The sequence below is a fragment of the Pristiophorus japonicus genome, chromosome 2 (genome assembly GCF_044704955.1).
Source record: "Pristiophorus japonicus isolate sPriJap1 chromosome 2, sPriJap1.hap1, whole genome shotgun sequence".
Classification (NCBI taxonomy): Eukaryota; Metazoa; Chordata; class Chondrichthyes; family Pristiophoridae; genus Pristiophorus; species Pristiophorus japonicus.
The window spans coordinates 39,207,938-39,224,410 of NC_091978.1; the positions used below are offsets into that span (position 1 = coordinate 39,207,938).

The 16,473-nt window shown below is 44.3% G+C and overlaps 1 protein-coding gene across 1 annotated transcript in view; it reads right to left on the reverse strand.

Annotated features, from left to right (window-relative positions):
• Positions 1-16,473, reverse strand: part of LOC139229982 (probable E3 SUMO-protein ligase RNF212) — a 140,274-nt gene that overhangs the window by 110,508 nt on the left and 13,293 nt on the right. The window contains exons 2-3 of the mRNA XM_070861684.1: positions 15,420-15,545; positions 6,894-6,955 (exon numbers count right to left, since the gene is read on the reverse strand). Of these exons, the coding sequence (XP_070717785.1) occupies positions 6,894-6,955; positions 15,420-15,531 (174 nt within the window). The 5' untranslated portion in view covers positions 15,532-15,545. The remainder of the gene's footprint in view (positions 1-6,893; positions 6,956-15,419; positions 15,546-16,473) is intronic.

A 16,473-nucleotide genomic window follows, 5' to 3' on the forward strand; every position in this document is an offset into this window, starting at 1 on the left:
AGTCCCGCCATCCCGGGAATCAGTCTGGTGAACCTTCGCTGCACTCCCTCAATAGCAAGAATGTCCTTCCTCAAGTTAGGAGACCAAAACTGTACACAATACTCCAGGTGTGGCCTCACCAAGGCCCTGTACAACTGTAGCAACACCTCCCTGCCCCTGTATTCAAATCCCCTCGCTATGAAGGCCAACATGCCATTTGCTTTCTTAACCGCCTGCTGTACCTGCATGCCAACCTTCAATGACTGATGTACCATGACACCCAGGTCTCGTTGCACCTTCCCTTTTCCTAATCTGTCACCATTCAGATAATAGTCTGTCTCTCTGTTTTTACCACCAAAGTGGATAACCTCACATTTATCCACATTATACTTCATCTGCCATGCATTTGCCCACTCACCTAACCTATCCAAGTCACTCTGCAGCCTAATAGCATCCTCCTCGCAGCTCACACTGCCACCCAACTTAGTATCATCCGCAAATTTGGAGATACTGCATTTAATCCCCTCGTCTAAATCATTAATGTACAATGTAAACAGCTGGGGCCCCAGCACAGAACCTTGCGGCACTCCACTAGTCACTGCCTGCCATTCTGAAAAGTACCCGTTTACTCCTACTCTTTGCTTCCTGTCTGACAACCAGTTCTCAATCCACGTCAGCACACTACCCCCAATCCCATGTGCTTTAACTTTGCACATTAATCTCTTGTGTGGGACCTTGTCGAAAGCCTTCTGAAAGTCCAAATATACCACATCAACTGGTTCTCCTTTGTCCACTTTACTGGAAACATCCTCAAAAAATTCCAGAAGATTTGTCAAGCATGATTTCCCTTTCACAAATCCATGCTGACTTGGACCTATCATGTCACCATTTTCCAGATGCACTGCTATGACATCCTTAATAATTGATTCCATCATTTTACCCACTACTGAGGTCAGGCTGACCGGTCTATAATTCCCTGTTTTCTCTCTCCCTCCTTTTTTAAAAAGTGGGGTTACATTGGCTACCCTCCACTCCATAGGAACTGATCCAGAGTCAATGGAATGTTGGAAAATGACTGTCAATGCATCCGCTATTTCCAAGGCCACCTCCTTAAGTACTCTAGGATGCAGGCCATCAGGCCCTGGGGATTTATCTGCCTTCAATCCCATCAATTTCCCCAACACAATTTCCCGACTAATAAAGATTTCCCTCAGTTCCTCTTCCTTACTAGACCCTCTGACCCCTTTTATATCCGGAAGGTTGTTTGTATCCTCCTTAGTGAATACCGAACCAAAGTACTTGTTCAATTGATCCGCCATTTCTTTGTTCCCCGTTATGACTTCCCCTGATTCTGACTGCAGGGGACCTACGTTTGTCTTCACCAACCTTTTTCTCTTTACATACCTATAGAAACTTTTGCAATCCGCCTTAATGTTCCCTGCAAGCTTCTTCTCGTACTCCATTTTCCCTGTCCTAATCAAACCCTTTGTCCTCCTCTGCTGAGTTCTAAATTTCTCCCAGTCCCCAGGTTCGCTGCTATTTCTGGCCAATTTGTATGCCACTTCCTTGGCTTTAATACTATCCCTGATTTCCCTAGATAGCCACGGTTGAGCCACCTTCCCCTTTTTATTTTTACGCCAGACAGGAATGTACAATTGTTGTACTTCATCCATGCGGTCTCTAAATGTCTGCCATTGCCCATCCACAGTCAACCCCCTAAGTATCATTCGCCAATCTATCCTAGCCAATTCTCGCCTCATACCTTCAAAGTTACCCTTCTTTAAGTTCTGGACCATGGTCTCTGAATTTACTGTTTCATTCTCCATCCTAATGCAGAATTCCACCATATTATGGTCACTCTTCCCCAAGGGGCCTCGCACAATGAGATTGCTAATTAATCCTCTCTCATTACACAACACCCAGTCTAAGATGGCCTCCCCCCTAGTTGGTTCCTCAACATATTGGTCTAGAAAACCATCCCTTATGCACTCCAGGAAATCCTCCTCCACCGTATTGCTTCCAGTTTGGCTAGCCCAATCTATGTGCATATTAAAGTCACCCATTATAACTGCTACACCTTTATTGCATGCACCCCTAATTTCCTGTTTGATGCCCTCCCCAACATCCCTATTACTGTTTGGAGGTCTGTACACAACTCCTACTAACGTTTTTTGCCCTTTGGTGTTCTGCAGCTCTACCCATATAGATTCCACATCATCCAAGCTAATGTCTTTCCTAACTATTGCATTAATCTCCTCTTTAACCAGCAATGCTACCCCACCTCCTTTTCCTTTTATTCTATCCTTCCTGAATGTTGAATACCCCTGAATGTTGAGTTCCCAGCCCTGATCATCCTGGAGCCACGTCTCCGTAATCCCAATCACATCATATTTGTTAACATCTATTTGCACAATTAATTCATCCACCTTATTGCGGATACTCCTTGCATTAAGACACAAAGCCTTCAGGCTTGTTTTATTAACACCCTTTGTCCTTTTAGAATTTTGCTGTACAGTGGCCCTTTTTGTTCTTTGCCTTGGGTTTCTCTGCCCTACACTTTTCCTCATCTCCTTTCTGTCTTTTGCTTTTGGCTCCTTTTTGTTTCCCTCTGTCTCCCTGCATTGGTTCCCATCCCCCTGCCATATTAGTTTAAATCCTCCCCAACAGCACTAGCAAACACTCCCCCGAGGACATTGGTTCCAGTCCTGCCCAGGTGCAGACCGTCCGGTTTGTACTGGTCCCACCTCCCCCAGAACCGGTCCCAATGCCCCAGGAATTTGAATCCCTCCCTGCTGCACCACTGCTCAAGCCACGTATTCATCTGCGCTATCCTGCGATTCCTACTCTGACTATCACGTGGCACTGGTAGCAATCCCGAGATTACTACTTTTGAGGTCCTACTTTTTAATTTAGCTCCTAGCTCCTTAAATTCGTTTCGTAGGACCTCATCCCTTTTTTTGCCTATGTCGTTGGTACCAATGTGCACCACGACAACTGGCTGTTCTCCCTCCCATTTCAGAATGTCCTGCACCCGCTCCGAGACATCCTTGACCCTTGCACCAGGGAGGCAACATACCATCCTGGAGTCTCGGTTGCGGCCGCAGAAACGCCTATCTATTCCCCTCACAATTGAATCCCCTATCACTATCGCTCTCCCACTCTTTTTCTTGCCCTCCTGTGCAGCAGAGCCAGCCACGGTGCCATGAACTTGGCTGCTGCTGCCCTCCCCTGATGAGTCATTCCCCTCAACAGTACCCAAAGCGGTGTATCTGTTTTGCAGGGGGATGACCGCAGGGGACCCCTGCACTACCTTCCTTGCTCTACTCTTCCTGCTGGTCTTCCATTCCCTATCTGGCTGTGGACCCTTTCCCTGCGGTAAGACCAACTCACTACACGTGATACTCACGTCATTCTCAGCATCGTGGATGCTCCAGAGTGAATCCACCTTCAGCTCCAATTCCGTAACGCGGACCGTCAGGAGCTGGAGGCGGATACACTTCCCGCACACATAGTCGTCAGGGACACCGGAAGCGTCCCTGAGTTCCCACATGGTACAGGAGGAGCACAACACCCGACCGAGCTCTCCTGCCATGTCTTAACCCTTAGATACACTTAAACTGGTAATAACAATGTTAAAAGTTACTGACCAATATAACCACTCTTGCACCCCACATGATTCAATCTTTATCTACTGATAATTCATTCTTACGAATGAATAATGGATGAATATCTTTGTCTGTTACCTGGTTTGGCCATCCATTTGCAATATACTCATACACCTTTGACATCACTGGGTCACCTTTGGTTGCTCTACCAATCCTTTCAGCTGTGACTGGCAGTTCATCAATGTATGAAAAATAAAACACTTCTTCCCTATCAGTGTAACTTGTGATGGGGAAGGCAATCTGGACATTGCATCAACATTACTGTGATCAGCTGATCGTCTGTATTCAATATCATATGTATATGCTGACAAAATCAAAGCCCATCTCTGCATTCGGGCTGCAGCTAATGTTGGAACTGGGGACTTTGGATGGAGGATTGCTGTTAGGGGCTTATAGTCCATAATGATGGTAAACTTACGACCATATAAGTATTTGTGAAACTTCTTGACTCCAAATATTAATGCCAAAACTTCCCTTTCAATTTGCAGATAATTACTCTCATTGGCACTGAGGGTGCGTGAAGCATAAGCAATTGGTCTCTCCTTCGTGATACATGAGAGATCAGCGCCCCAACTCCATAGGGAGAGGCATCACATGCTAGCTTAATCTCCTTAGATATGTCATAGTGAACTAACATGGTGCTCTCTACCAATTTTTTTTTACACTCCTTGAATGCTGTATCGCATTCATTTGACCACTTCCAATGGACCTGTTTTTTCAATAGTTCATTCAGTGGATGTAATACTGTAGCCAAATTTGGTTGGAACTTCCCATAATAGTTCAAAAGACCCAAGAATGAACGAAGTTCAGTGACATTCCTGGAAGTGGGTGCATTTCTAATTGCATCCAATTTTTCCATGGTTGGATGTAAACCATATTTGTCTACTCTGTATCCTAAGTACTCCACTGAGTTTTTAAATAACTCACACTTACGAGCAGACACTCGTACTCTGTGCTTCTCTAGCCATTTGAGGACTTCATTCAATATGTTATTATGAATTTGCCTATTTGGTGCTGAAATTAGTATGTAATCCAATTAACATACTACCCCTTCAATACCTTGCAAAATCTGGTTCATCACCTCTTGGAATATGGTAGGAGCGGAAGACACTCCAAACGGTAGCCTATTAAATTGATATAGGCCTAGATGAGTATTTATAGTCAAGCATGACTTGGACTCCTCATCTAGTTCAAGCTGTAGGTAGGCATTCGTAAGATCCAGTTTTGAGAAGATCTGACCACCTAACAGTGTTGTGAACAAATCTTCTATATTCGGCAATGTATTGGGGACATTGCCCTCTTGAACTTGGTTTACGGTTACTTTATAATCACCACACAATCTTACCTTACCATCGGACTTAGGTACAACAACAATGGATGTAGCCCAATTACATCGATCTATCTTACAAATAATGTTCTCAGTCTCTAGTCTTTTGAGTTCTTGCTCAACTTTCTCCTTGGGTGCATATGGTACGGAACGTGGCTTGTAGTAAACCGATCTAGCGTCCTTCTGTACCCTGACACTCGCCTTGAAGCCTTGGATCGGACTGCCCGTTTTGCAGAACACCTTCGGATACTTCTTGATAACCTCATCCGTTGATGAAAATCTCGCTTCCACACAGAAAATCTTACTCCAATCCAGCTTCAGTGGGCTCAACCAATTTCTTCCTAGTAAGGCAGGCTTGTCTCCTTTCACTACTATTAGAGGCAAGTTCTGAAATTGATCTTTATAGTTCACCGGTACGGTGATACGACCTACCACAGGAATTTTCTCTCCCAAGTAGCCTCGCAGCTCTATCCTGGATTTCTCCAGTTGGAAATCACGCAATTTGTCGAGGTACAGCGACTCCGGTACTACACTCACGGGTGCACCCATGTCAATTTCCATTGGTATCTTGAATCCCGCAACATCTATGTGGATTTTGCGAATCGCGGTCCGTTAACCTCGTGCTCCTGATGACATGTAACTCTAACATCTCCTCGTCCTGTTGTTGTTCTTCCATGCTATGTAGTCTCTTGGGATTTCTACTCATAGCTTTGAACACTGGACTCATAGCTTTGGAAGCTGGTTTACCCTTCAGTCGGCATGCCTTCGCAAGATGCCCAGTCTTCCTGCAGAAGAAACACTCTGTCTTCACGTATGGACAACTTTGAGCAATGTGTTGTCCCAGGCACCTATAGCACGACTTGATGCTCTGTTAGAATTTCCAGTTTCTGAGACTTTGGGCCCCCACTGTCTTTTACTTTGAACCTGCAGATGATTTACCTCGGTTGACTGACGACCGTAATCATTATTTAATTCTCGGGAATATTATTCGGCCATGCCCATCGACCTCGCTGTCTGACAAGCAATCTCAAAAGTCAAGTCATCCATCGTCAATAACTTCCTTCTGATCGCATCATATTTCACCCCATAAACAAAACAAACCTGTAATGCTCGGTTTTGAAAGTTTCCAAAATTACAGTGTATCGATAGCCTTTTTAATGCTATGATGTAATCACTGATACTTTAATCAGCCTTTTGATTCCGAATCCCGAAACGATAGCTTTCAGCAATTTCTAACAGTTTGGGATTATAGTGCTGCTCCAGCTTCGTTAAAATCTCTTTAAGCGTTGTGTCCTTTGGCGCGTCAGGCACAAGCAGATTTACAAGGGTTTCGAACAATGCCGGACCCACCTCCGATAAGAAGATCGCTTTCTTATGTTCCAACACAGCCCGGTTCTGGACTGCATTGTCTGGAACTTCGATTATGTTATTTGCAGTGAAATACATTTCTAGCTGATCCACATACGCTTTAAAACATTCCCGGTCATGTCTATATTCCTCCAAATGTCCGATTACACCTGCCATTTTAATCTCTAGCTGTTCACATCGTGTGCTGTATTTTACCTTGGATTTTGTAGCTTTTTTTCCAAAGACAGAAACTTCCAAAGTTTCTCTGTCAGCTGGCTGAATCCTTCCCCAACAAAATTTAAGCTTTAAATCATCCAAAGAATCCCGTCTCATTGCCAAATGTGATATATTCACAGAGCACAAGCACACACAGCTTCCGAGCAACATTAATGTAAAATATTTTAATAAAATAATATCAAGCACATATATTTTGCAAACTGGAAAATAAGGTTTATCACTGACTTCTTAAACTTCCTGCTGACTGATATGTTTCAGTGGGAGAGGGCAGGATCCAAAAAATGGAAATAGGAAGGAAAATCAAACAAGCAATAAAATAGTACAAGTTCTCAAAATACCTTATCTGAGAGCAATAAAGTATGACAACGTGCTTTGCATACACAGCATTGGTCCATCTTTCCTAAAAAACAAGTATAAAATATTAGAAATATTCTTCTTTCTTTTGTACATATATTTTAAATCAGGAAACAGAAATACAATTCACCTGAAAATAACTTTTATTTTGCATAAGTGCTGAATACACAGCATATCTTTGGAACACTGAAGTATAAAATCATTTGAAATACCACGGTCGTGATTTTGCCTACCGAGGCGGGCAACGTCCGTAGCGCATTCCCAACACACTTTTGGCTCCATCCCGCTCTGTACAAGTGATTTTACGATGATTGGGCTTGTTAAGCCTGCCCAGCAAGGTTCCCAGCCAATATTGGGAAGACCGAAGCCATTTGATGACACATCTTCAGCTGGTTTCCTTAAAGGGAGCATGTCCACATTAATTTCTACAGCAAAGAGGTGCTGCAAACACTGACAAGCACTGAACAGAGACGCACGGCTGCACCCAGGCTCTCCCATGCACGCATGGAGGTTCTCTTTCCTTCCAATGGACGGAAGAGATCTCCCCAGGAGACCAACGCAATCTGGTTGCATATTTCACATGAGGACACAAGCAGGGATGTCGTCAGGAGGACCTGGCTACAGTGGTGCAATCCTTTCAATGATTTCAGTCGATCACGAAACATTACTGCAAAGCCACACTCAACCTCATCCTGCTGTGCCACTCATCACATCTCCATAACTCTGCCTTTTCGACCTAACTCCCGCATTGCTACCTCTGGTGTCCCCCAAGGATCTGTCCTTGGACCCCTCTTATTTCCATCTATATGCTGCCCGTTGGGAATATCATCCGAAAACACGGAGTCAGTTTCTACATGTACGCTGACGACACCCAGCTCTAACTCTCCACCACTTCTCTCTACCCCTGCTTGATATCTAAATTATCAGATTGCTTGTTCGACATCAGGATGAGCATTAAATATTGGGACGACCGAAGCCATTATCTTTGGTCCCCACCACAAACTGCGTTCTCTAACCATTGACTCCATCCCTCTCCGTAGCATCAATCTGAGGGTGAGCAGGGCTGTTCGTAACCTAGGTGTCATATTTGAACCTGAAATGAGTTTCCAGCCACATATCTGCAGCATAACTAAAACTGCCTTTTTCCACCTCCGTAATATCGCATGCCTCTGCTCCTATCCCAGCTGTTCTGCTGCTGAAACCCTCATTCATGCCTTTGTTACTTCTAGACTTGACTACTCCAACTCACTCCTGACTGGGCTCCCACATTCTACACTACATAAACTTGAGGTTATCCAAAACTCAGCAGCCTGTGTCCTAACTCGCACCAAGTCACGATAACCCATCACCCTTGTGCTTTCTGACCCACACTGGCTCACGGTTAATCAATGCCTCGATTTCAAAATTCTGATCCTTGTTTACAAATCACTCCATGGCCTTGCCCCTTCCTGACTCTGTAATCTTTTTCAGCCTCATAGCCCCACAAGATGTCTGCGCTCCTCAAATTCTGCCCTCTTGAACATCCTTCATTATAACTGCTCAACCATCAGTGGCCGTGCCTTCAGCTGTTTGAGCTCTGGAACTCGCTCCCTAAACCTCTCCACCTCTCTACCTCTTTCCTTCTTTAACGCGCTCCTTAAAACTTACATCTTTAACCAAGCTTTTGGTCATCTGCCTTAATTTCTTCTTTTGTGGCTCAGTGTCAAATTTATCTGTTTTGTCTTGTAACAATGAGGTGAAGCACCTTGGGACATTTTACTACGTTAAAGGCGCTATATAAATAAAAGTTATTATTATTACTCCTACACATCCTTACTCACACTGACTTCCCTTGCACCTCTACCCATCCCTCTCTCTCTATCTACATTATCACTTACCTATCTCACTAGGCACCCCTCACACTCACCCTCATCCTAGTCCAATCATACCAACTAACAACCCACAAGGGTAGGCACTTGGGTGTTTTTGCCAATGTTCATGTAAAGTTTCTGTTAATGTGTTGTCAAACATTGAAATCTTTATTTTCAACACTTTGCCTTTTTGGACAGATTTGTGTGTATCTTTGGAAGTGGCTTAGTGAGTTGCAGTGAATGGTGAGACATAACAGCACCCACAAAATGGTGATGAGTGTGAAAGGAATGGCTTGGGCATTGTAGGGATTCTTTATGGTGCTGGTGTGGGGTGGTACCAACCTGGCACATCATGTGGCAGCCAGGGTGTACAGCGTCAAGTGAAGTAAATCTGGCCATGGTGAGGCCATCCCTGGCGCCCCAGGCAGCAATATGGTCGGGTGCTGATGCCCTCTGTCCTGTGCAGCATCAGTTGATTACGGAGCAGGTTCGTGTTGTTGGTACTGCTGATGTGCCGGTACTGCTGGGGCTGTTCTGAAGATCAAGGTGAGATTTTTTTCAAGGGCACCAACGCTGATGGAATGTTGACTGAGTGTTGTTGGGGGTGCACCCATCCAGGCAACTGTAGAGTATACCATCTCTGGGGATAGGCTTTTGACCAGTCTCCACTAAAAGCCCACTGACTCCCACACCTACCTGGACTACACTTCCTCCCACCCCGCATCCTGAAAGGATTCCATTCCATTCTCCCAATTTCTCCGACTCCGTCGCATCTGCTCTGAAGATGCCAGCTTTCACACTAGTGCCTCTGACATGTCTTCCTTTTTGCTCAACAGAGGATTCCCCTCCGCCATGGTTAACATGGCCCTCGACCATGTCCATTCTATTTCCCGCCCTCTGCTCTCACCCCTTCCCTTCCCTCTCAGAACCATGACAGGGTTCCTCTTGTCCTCACCTTTCACACTACCAGCCTTCACATTTAACCAATTATACTCCGCCATTTCCGCTACCTCCAGTGTAATCCCACCACCAAACGCATCTTCCCCTCCCCTCTCAGCATTCTGAAGCGACCGTTCCCTCCGTGACACCCTGGTCCATTCCACAGTCACCCAAAGCACCCCCTCCCATTTCCATGGCACCTTTCCGTGCAAGCGCAGGAGGTGTAACAGCTGCCCTTTTACCTCCTCCCTTCCCACCATCTTGGGTCCCAAATACTCCTTCCAGGTGAAACAGCGATTTACTTGTACTTCTTTCAATTTAGTACGCTGTATTTTCTGCTCACGATGTGGTCTCTTCTACATTGGGGAGACCAAGCGTAGATTGGGTGACCGCGTTGCGGAGCAGCTCCGTTCAGTCCGCAAGTGTGACCCTGAGCTTCCGGTCGCCTGTCACACTTTTAATTCTCCACTCCATTCCCACTCTGACCTCTCTGTCCTCGATCTCCTACACTGTTCCAACAAAGCTCATCGCAAACTTGAGAAACAGCACCTCATTTTTCGTTTAGGTACTTTACAGACTTCAGGACTCAACACTGAGTTCAACAATTTCAGAGCATAGCCGCTGCCAATCTTTGGCTCCCTTCACCCACTCCTCACCCCCCCCCCACAAGCTTGTTTCTTTTTTCCTCCTTGTCTCTAATGGCAGCTTGTCATTATCCCACCATTCACACCCCCTATCTTGACTAATCTTTTTCTAACTCCGGTCATTACTATTTCAATTTGGTCCATCATCCCTTTTGTCTCTCTAATCTCTCCTGTCTTCCACCCTATCATAGACCTTCCCTTTTGTTCTTTCTTCCCCTCCCCCTTTCAGTGCTTGTTAAGAATCTGTTCTTTCCGAACATTCACCAGTTCTGACAAAGGGCCGTCGACTTGAAACATTAACTCTGCTTTCTCTCCTTAGATGCTGCCTGACCTGCTGAGATTTCCAGCATTTTCTGTTTTTATTCCAGATTCCAGCATCTGCAGTATTTTGCTTTTGTAGAGTATACATCCTGATTTGTGCCTTGTAGGTGGTAGAGAGACTACATTCTGTGCTCTTGCTTCAAATAGATTCATCATCTGAGGGAGGGCAGTAGATGGTAATCAGCAGGAATTTCCCTTGTTCATGTCTAACCTGAGGCCATGAGATTTCATGGGGTCCAGAGTCAACGTTGAGGACTCCCAGGGCCACTCCCCACCGCCTGTGCATCACTGTGACCCCCACCTCTGGTGGGTCTGTCCTGCCGGTGGGATAGGACATACCCAGAGACGGTGATGAAGGAGTCTGGTTTGTTGGCCAATAGGAAGTGCTCTAAATAGACAAATTCAGGTATAGTTAAACACTTTAGAACGCTCCCTTTGCTTAATAATGACAGTTTTGTAAAAATAATTCCCTAAAGTAACACATAGGCTGATATTGTAATCCCACACTCAGAGGAAACATCGGTGAGAGATAGGTCCTTTTTGTAACCCCAATTCTCCAGCCAGCAACAGGCGAGAGATATGGCCCAATTGTAACCCCAATTCTCCACCCAGCAACTGACGAGTGATATGGCCCAATTATAACTCCAATTCTCCACCCAGCAACAGGCGAGAGCAACAGGGTAACTTTGAAGGTATGAGGCATGAATTGGCTAAGATAGATTGGCTAATGATACTTAAGGGGTTGACTGTGGATGGGCAATGGCAGACATTTAGAGACCGCATGGATGAATTACAACAATTGTACATTCCTGTCTGGCGTAAAAATAAAAAAGGGAAGGTGGCTCAACCATGGCTATCTAGGGAAATCAGGGATAGTATTAAAGCCAAGAAATGGCATACAAATTGGCCAGAAATAGCTGCGAACCTGGGGACTGGGAGAAATTTAGAACTCAGCAGAGGAGGACAAAGGGTTTGATTAGGGCAGGGAAAATGGAGTACGAGAAGAAACTTGCAGGGAACATTAAGGCGGATTGCAAAAGTTTCTATAGGTATGTAAAGAGAAAAAGGTTAGTAAAGACAAACGTAGGTCCCCTGCAGTCAGAATCAGGGGAAGTCATAACGGGGAACAAAGAAATGGCAGACCAATTGAACAAGTACTTTGGTTCAGTATTCACTAAGGAGGACACAAACAACCTTCCGGATATAAAAGTGGTCAGAGGGTCTAGTAAGGAGGAGCAACTGAGGGAAATCTTTATTAGTCGGGAAATTGTGTTGGGGAAATTGATGGGATTGAAGGCCGATAAATCCCCAGGGCCTGATGGACTGCATCCCAGAGTACTTAAGGAGGTGGCCTTGGAAATAGCGGATGCATTGACAGTCATTTTCCAACATTCCATTGACTCTGGATCAGTTCCTATCGAGTGGAGGGTAGCCAATGTAACCCCACTTTTTAAAAAAGGAGGGAGAGAGAAAACAGGGAATTATAGACCGGTCAGCCTGACCTCAGTAGTGGGTAAAATGATGGAATCAATTATTAAGGATGTCATAGCAGCGCATTTTGAAAATGTTGACATGATAGGTCCAAGTCAGCATGGATTTGTGAAAGGGAGATCATGCTTGACAAATCTTCTGGAATTTTTTGAGGATGTTTCCAATAAAGTGGACAAAGGAGTACCAGTTGATGTGGTATATTTGGACTTTCAGAAGGCTTTTGACAAGGTCCCACACAGGAGATTAATGTGCAAAGTTAAAGCACATGGGATTGGAGGTAGTGTGCTGACGTGGATTGAGAACTGGTTGTCAGACAGGAAGCAAAGAATAGGAGTAAATGGGTACTTTTCGGAATGGCAGGCAGTGACTAGTGGGGTAACGCAGGGTTCTATGCTGGGGCCCCAGTTGTTTACATTGTACATTAATGATTTAGACGAGGGGATTAAATGTAGTATCTCCAAATTTGCGGATGACATTAAGTTGGGTGGCAGTGTGAGCTGCGAGGAGGATGTTATGAGGCTGCAGAGTGACTTGGATAGGTTAGGTGAGTGGGCAAATGCGTGGCAGATGAAGTATAATGTGGATAAATGTGAGGTTATCCACTTTGGTGGTAAAAACAGAGAGACAGACTATTATCTGAATGGTGACAGATTAGGAAAAGGGAAGGTGCAACGAGACCTGGGTGTCATGGTACATCAATCATTGAAGGTTGGCATGCAGGTACAGCAGGCGGTTAAGAAAGCAAATGGCATGTTGGCCTTCATAGCGAGGGGATTTGAGTACAGGGGCAGGGAGGTGTTGCTACAGTTGTACAGGGCCTTGGTGAGGCCACACCTGGAGTATTGTGTACAGTTTTGGTCTCCTGACTTGAGGAAGGACATTCTTGCTATTGAGGGAGTGCAGCGAAGATTCACCAGACTGATTCCCGGGATGGTGGGACTGACCTATCAAGAAAGACTGGATCAACTGGGCTTGTATTCACTGGAGTTCAGAAGAGTGAGAGGGGACCTCATAGAAACGTTTAAAATTCTGACGGGTTTGGACAGGTTGGATGCAGGATGAATGTTCCCAATGTTGGGGAAGTCCAGAACCAGGGGTCACAGTCTAAGGATAAGGGGTAAGCCATTTAGGACCGAGATAAGGAGAAACTTCTTCACCCAGAGAGTGGTGAACCTGTGGAATTCTCTACCACAGAAAGTAGTTGAGGCCAATTCACTAAATATATTCAAAAGGGAGTTAGATGAAGTCCTTACTACTCAGGGGATCAAGGGGTATGGCGTGAAAGCAGGAAGGGGGTACTGAAGTTTCATGTTCAGCCATGAACTCATTGAATGGCGGTGCAGGCTCGAAGGGCTGAATGGCCTGCTCCTGCACCTATTTTCTATGTTTCTATGTTTCTATATGGCCCAATTGTAACGCCAATTCTCTAACCCAAACTCCCAGTGAGTACTGGGAGCATAGGATTGCTGAATTAGCTATAAAGAGAAACTGCTTCCTTGCGACTGCTTCATCTTCCTCACAAATAAAATCTGATTTTTAACCAGATGACATAAATTGTTCCAAAATTAAGGAAATTACCAGCTGTTTCCATGCAGAAAGTTTTAACAATCAATTAACAAGTCCCTTTTTTCTCACTGCTTCTTACGTATCAGCAATGTATGTACAGGAGGCAATCAGTATAATAATTTTAAGAAAATTCATGAATACCAATAGATTTCCTCAACAAATTAAGGACTGCAATGTGTTGCAATGGGTTATATCATGAGGAAAATGTTGGCCTAGCAGCTTTGATTTGCCTGACTTGTGTCCCTATTATCACCCTACCAGTAGCTTCATATCACTGGCACAGTTACACTGTTACAAAACCTGTTTGCATCCTCAATCCTAAATAAAATTCCAACCCTTCAAATTGTTAATACTCTTAATTAGCTTTAGTTGATACTGGAGAATGCAACAGTGTTTATTTGTTGCAACATAACTTTAAAAGCAGGAACTGCCCTGCACTCAGAATATATATTTTTTAATTCAAATGGCTTATAATTTATTGATCATGGTGTTTTTTAGTTGGTATACAAATTTATTTTTTGTGCCTACAGAATTGTCAGGTTTCAAATTTTTTCTTTCAATAGATTATATTCCAACATTAACATATTTTCTTAATTTCAATGATCCTTTATAAAAATTTCAGTTGGGCTTCAAAATTAACCATCTAGTGATCTTGTAACAATTGAACAGTTTTGGAAACATGGCAAGAGATTGTCCTCTCTGTCACCATTAAACTACTTAATTTGCAAATATAGATTACCTATCCTCACTTACAGCTCAAGCAATCACATCTGATCTTGCACTTTGTCAAGTAGACGTCCTAACAGAGTGCTTGTTAGGTCACTTCAGAGGGCAGTTAAGAGTCTATGGGGCCAAAATTCAGGGTCCAGATAAGTTCCTGTTTTTAAAGTTTTGCGACGGCCATGCGGTGGAATCGAGTGGCCGCCGCGTTGCAGTCCAATGGCCGCCCCGACCCAAATTCAGGTCCGGGGTTTTTCAGCCTGTCCCCACTTCCGTCCCGCTGCTGCCGACCGCCACAAGCGTGTTATCATAACGTGCACCCCCGCTCTCCCGCACCTGCAGAATACACCGACCCAAGTTCACTGAAATAAATCGTTTGCTGCTTTTTGGCAGCCCTGAATTTCCGCCCCTACCACTTTGGTGTAGGAAATGAGTCATATGTAGACCAGACCAGGTAAGGATGAAAGATTTCCTTTCCTAAAGGCCATGAATGAGCCAGTTGGGTTTTTACAACAATCCGACAGCTTGTGACCTGGATTATTAGTCCAGGTCTCTGGATCCCAGTAACCAAACCACTATACAGCCACACCCAGGTATTATTCAAAGAAGGGCAGGGGAGTTCATACCAGTGTCCGAACTGACATTTATCATTCAACCAACAACATTACAAACTACCTGGTCATTTATCTCATTGCTGATTTTGGGACTTTGCAAATTGGTTGCCATGCTTTCCTACATCATTGATTTCAAAAGTACTTCATGGGCTGTGAATTACACTGGAACATCACGAGGACATGAAAGGTGCTACATAAATGCATGTTCTTCTTACATTCTTACAGTGACTGTACTTAACAAAAAAAACACATTTCAACAATAATACAATAATTAGAGTTAGCCCAGTTCAGACCTGCACTACAATTGTGCACCTCTCAAACAGTAAGCTTCCTCTTAAAAATGTAATACTGTATTCCATTCCTACCTTTTTTGAGACATGCTTCACAGACAACATGTCCACAATTAGTCAGAGCAAATCTGCAGCTATTTGCTTTGGGCTGTTGAAAACAGTAGTTACAAAAAACCCAGAAGGCCATGTCATCCAGATAATCTGAAAAAGAAAATACAAATGTAATTTTTGAATTCTTATTTTTAATTGAAATAGTATTTTTCTGATGAGAGCAAGAATATTGGTACAGAAATCACAACTATAAGAAACACAAAATATTTACTATAGTCGTTGACAAAGGAAGGACCTCTCAGATAAAATCTTAATTAGCAAATCCAATTGAAAACGTTTGCTAACTTAAGGATCATGGGATTTTCATGCTGATTTATGTCATGCATTAAACAGCATTCCAAGGTTCAAAGGAAGAATTTTGCATTTTTATAGCACCTTATCAAATCTCTCAGAAATGTTCGGATTGCAGGCATTTGGTGCAAGTAACTCCAGCAACCATTTTCCATACAGCACTATCCCACAAACAGCAATGAGATGACCAGGGTCAGGATTTTGGGTTCTTACACGAGGATCAATTTTCACTCCATTGGACTGGTGTAAACGGCCACAAAATGGGGTCGGTAGCCTTACTGCCCTGGTAACATCAACGATGCTGCATTCAGATTTGGGTATTTTAAAAGGGGCCTACCTCTGGGTATCGAAAGTGCCAAATGTTTCAGGGGGTAGGCCCCTTTTAATCTGGAAATTGGGGTCCTCTGATGAAATGGAACGTTGATTGCCATTTTAGGGGGGCACGAGTCGGGGACAGCATAGTGTGGGCTTCAACAAGTTCCACGGGCGATGGAGGAGAAGTGGACCAGCAAAGGTAAGGCTTAAATTATTGTCATGGGCTTTGAAGGAGCTGGAGTACACCTCCGGGGTCCACAAAAATAATCTGGGCTGCTGCAGTACCCTTGATCCCCATGCTCCGCAATCGCGAGCCCCCTCCTGCAACTTATCTTTCCGGTGGCAGCTCCAGCCCATTTTCCTTTGCCGAATCTGGCAAGCTGTGTCAGGATGCCTGTTTGATGTCTTGTGA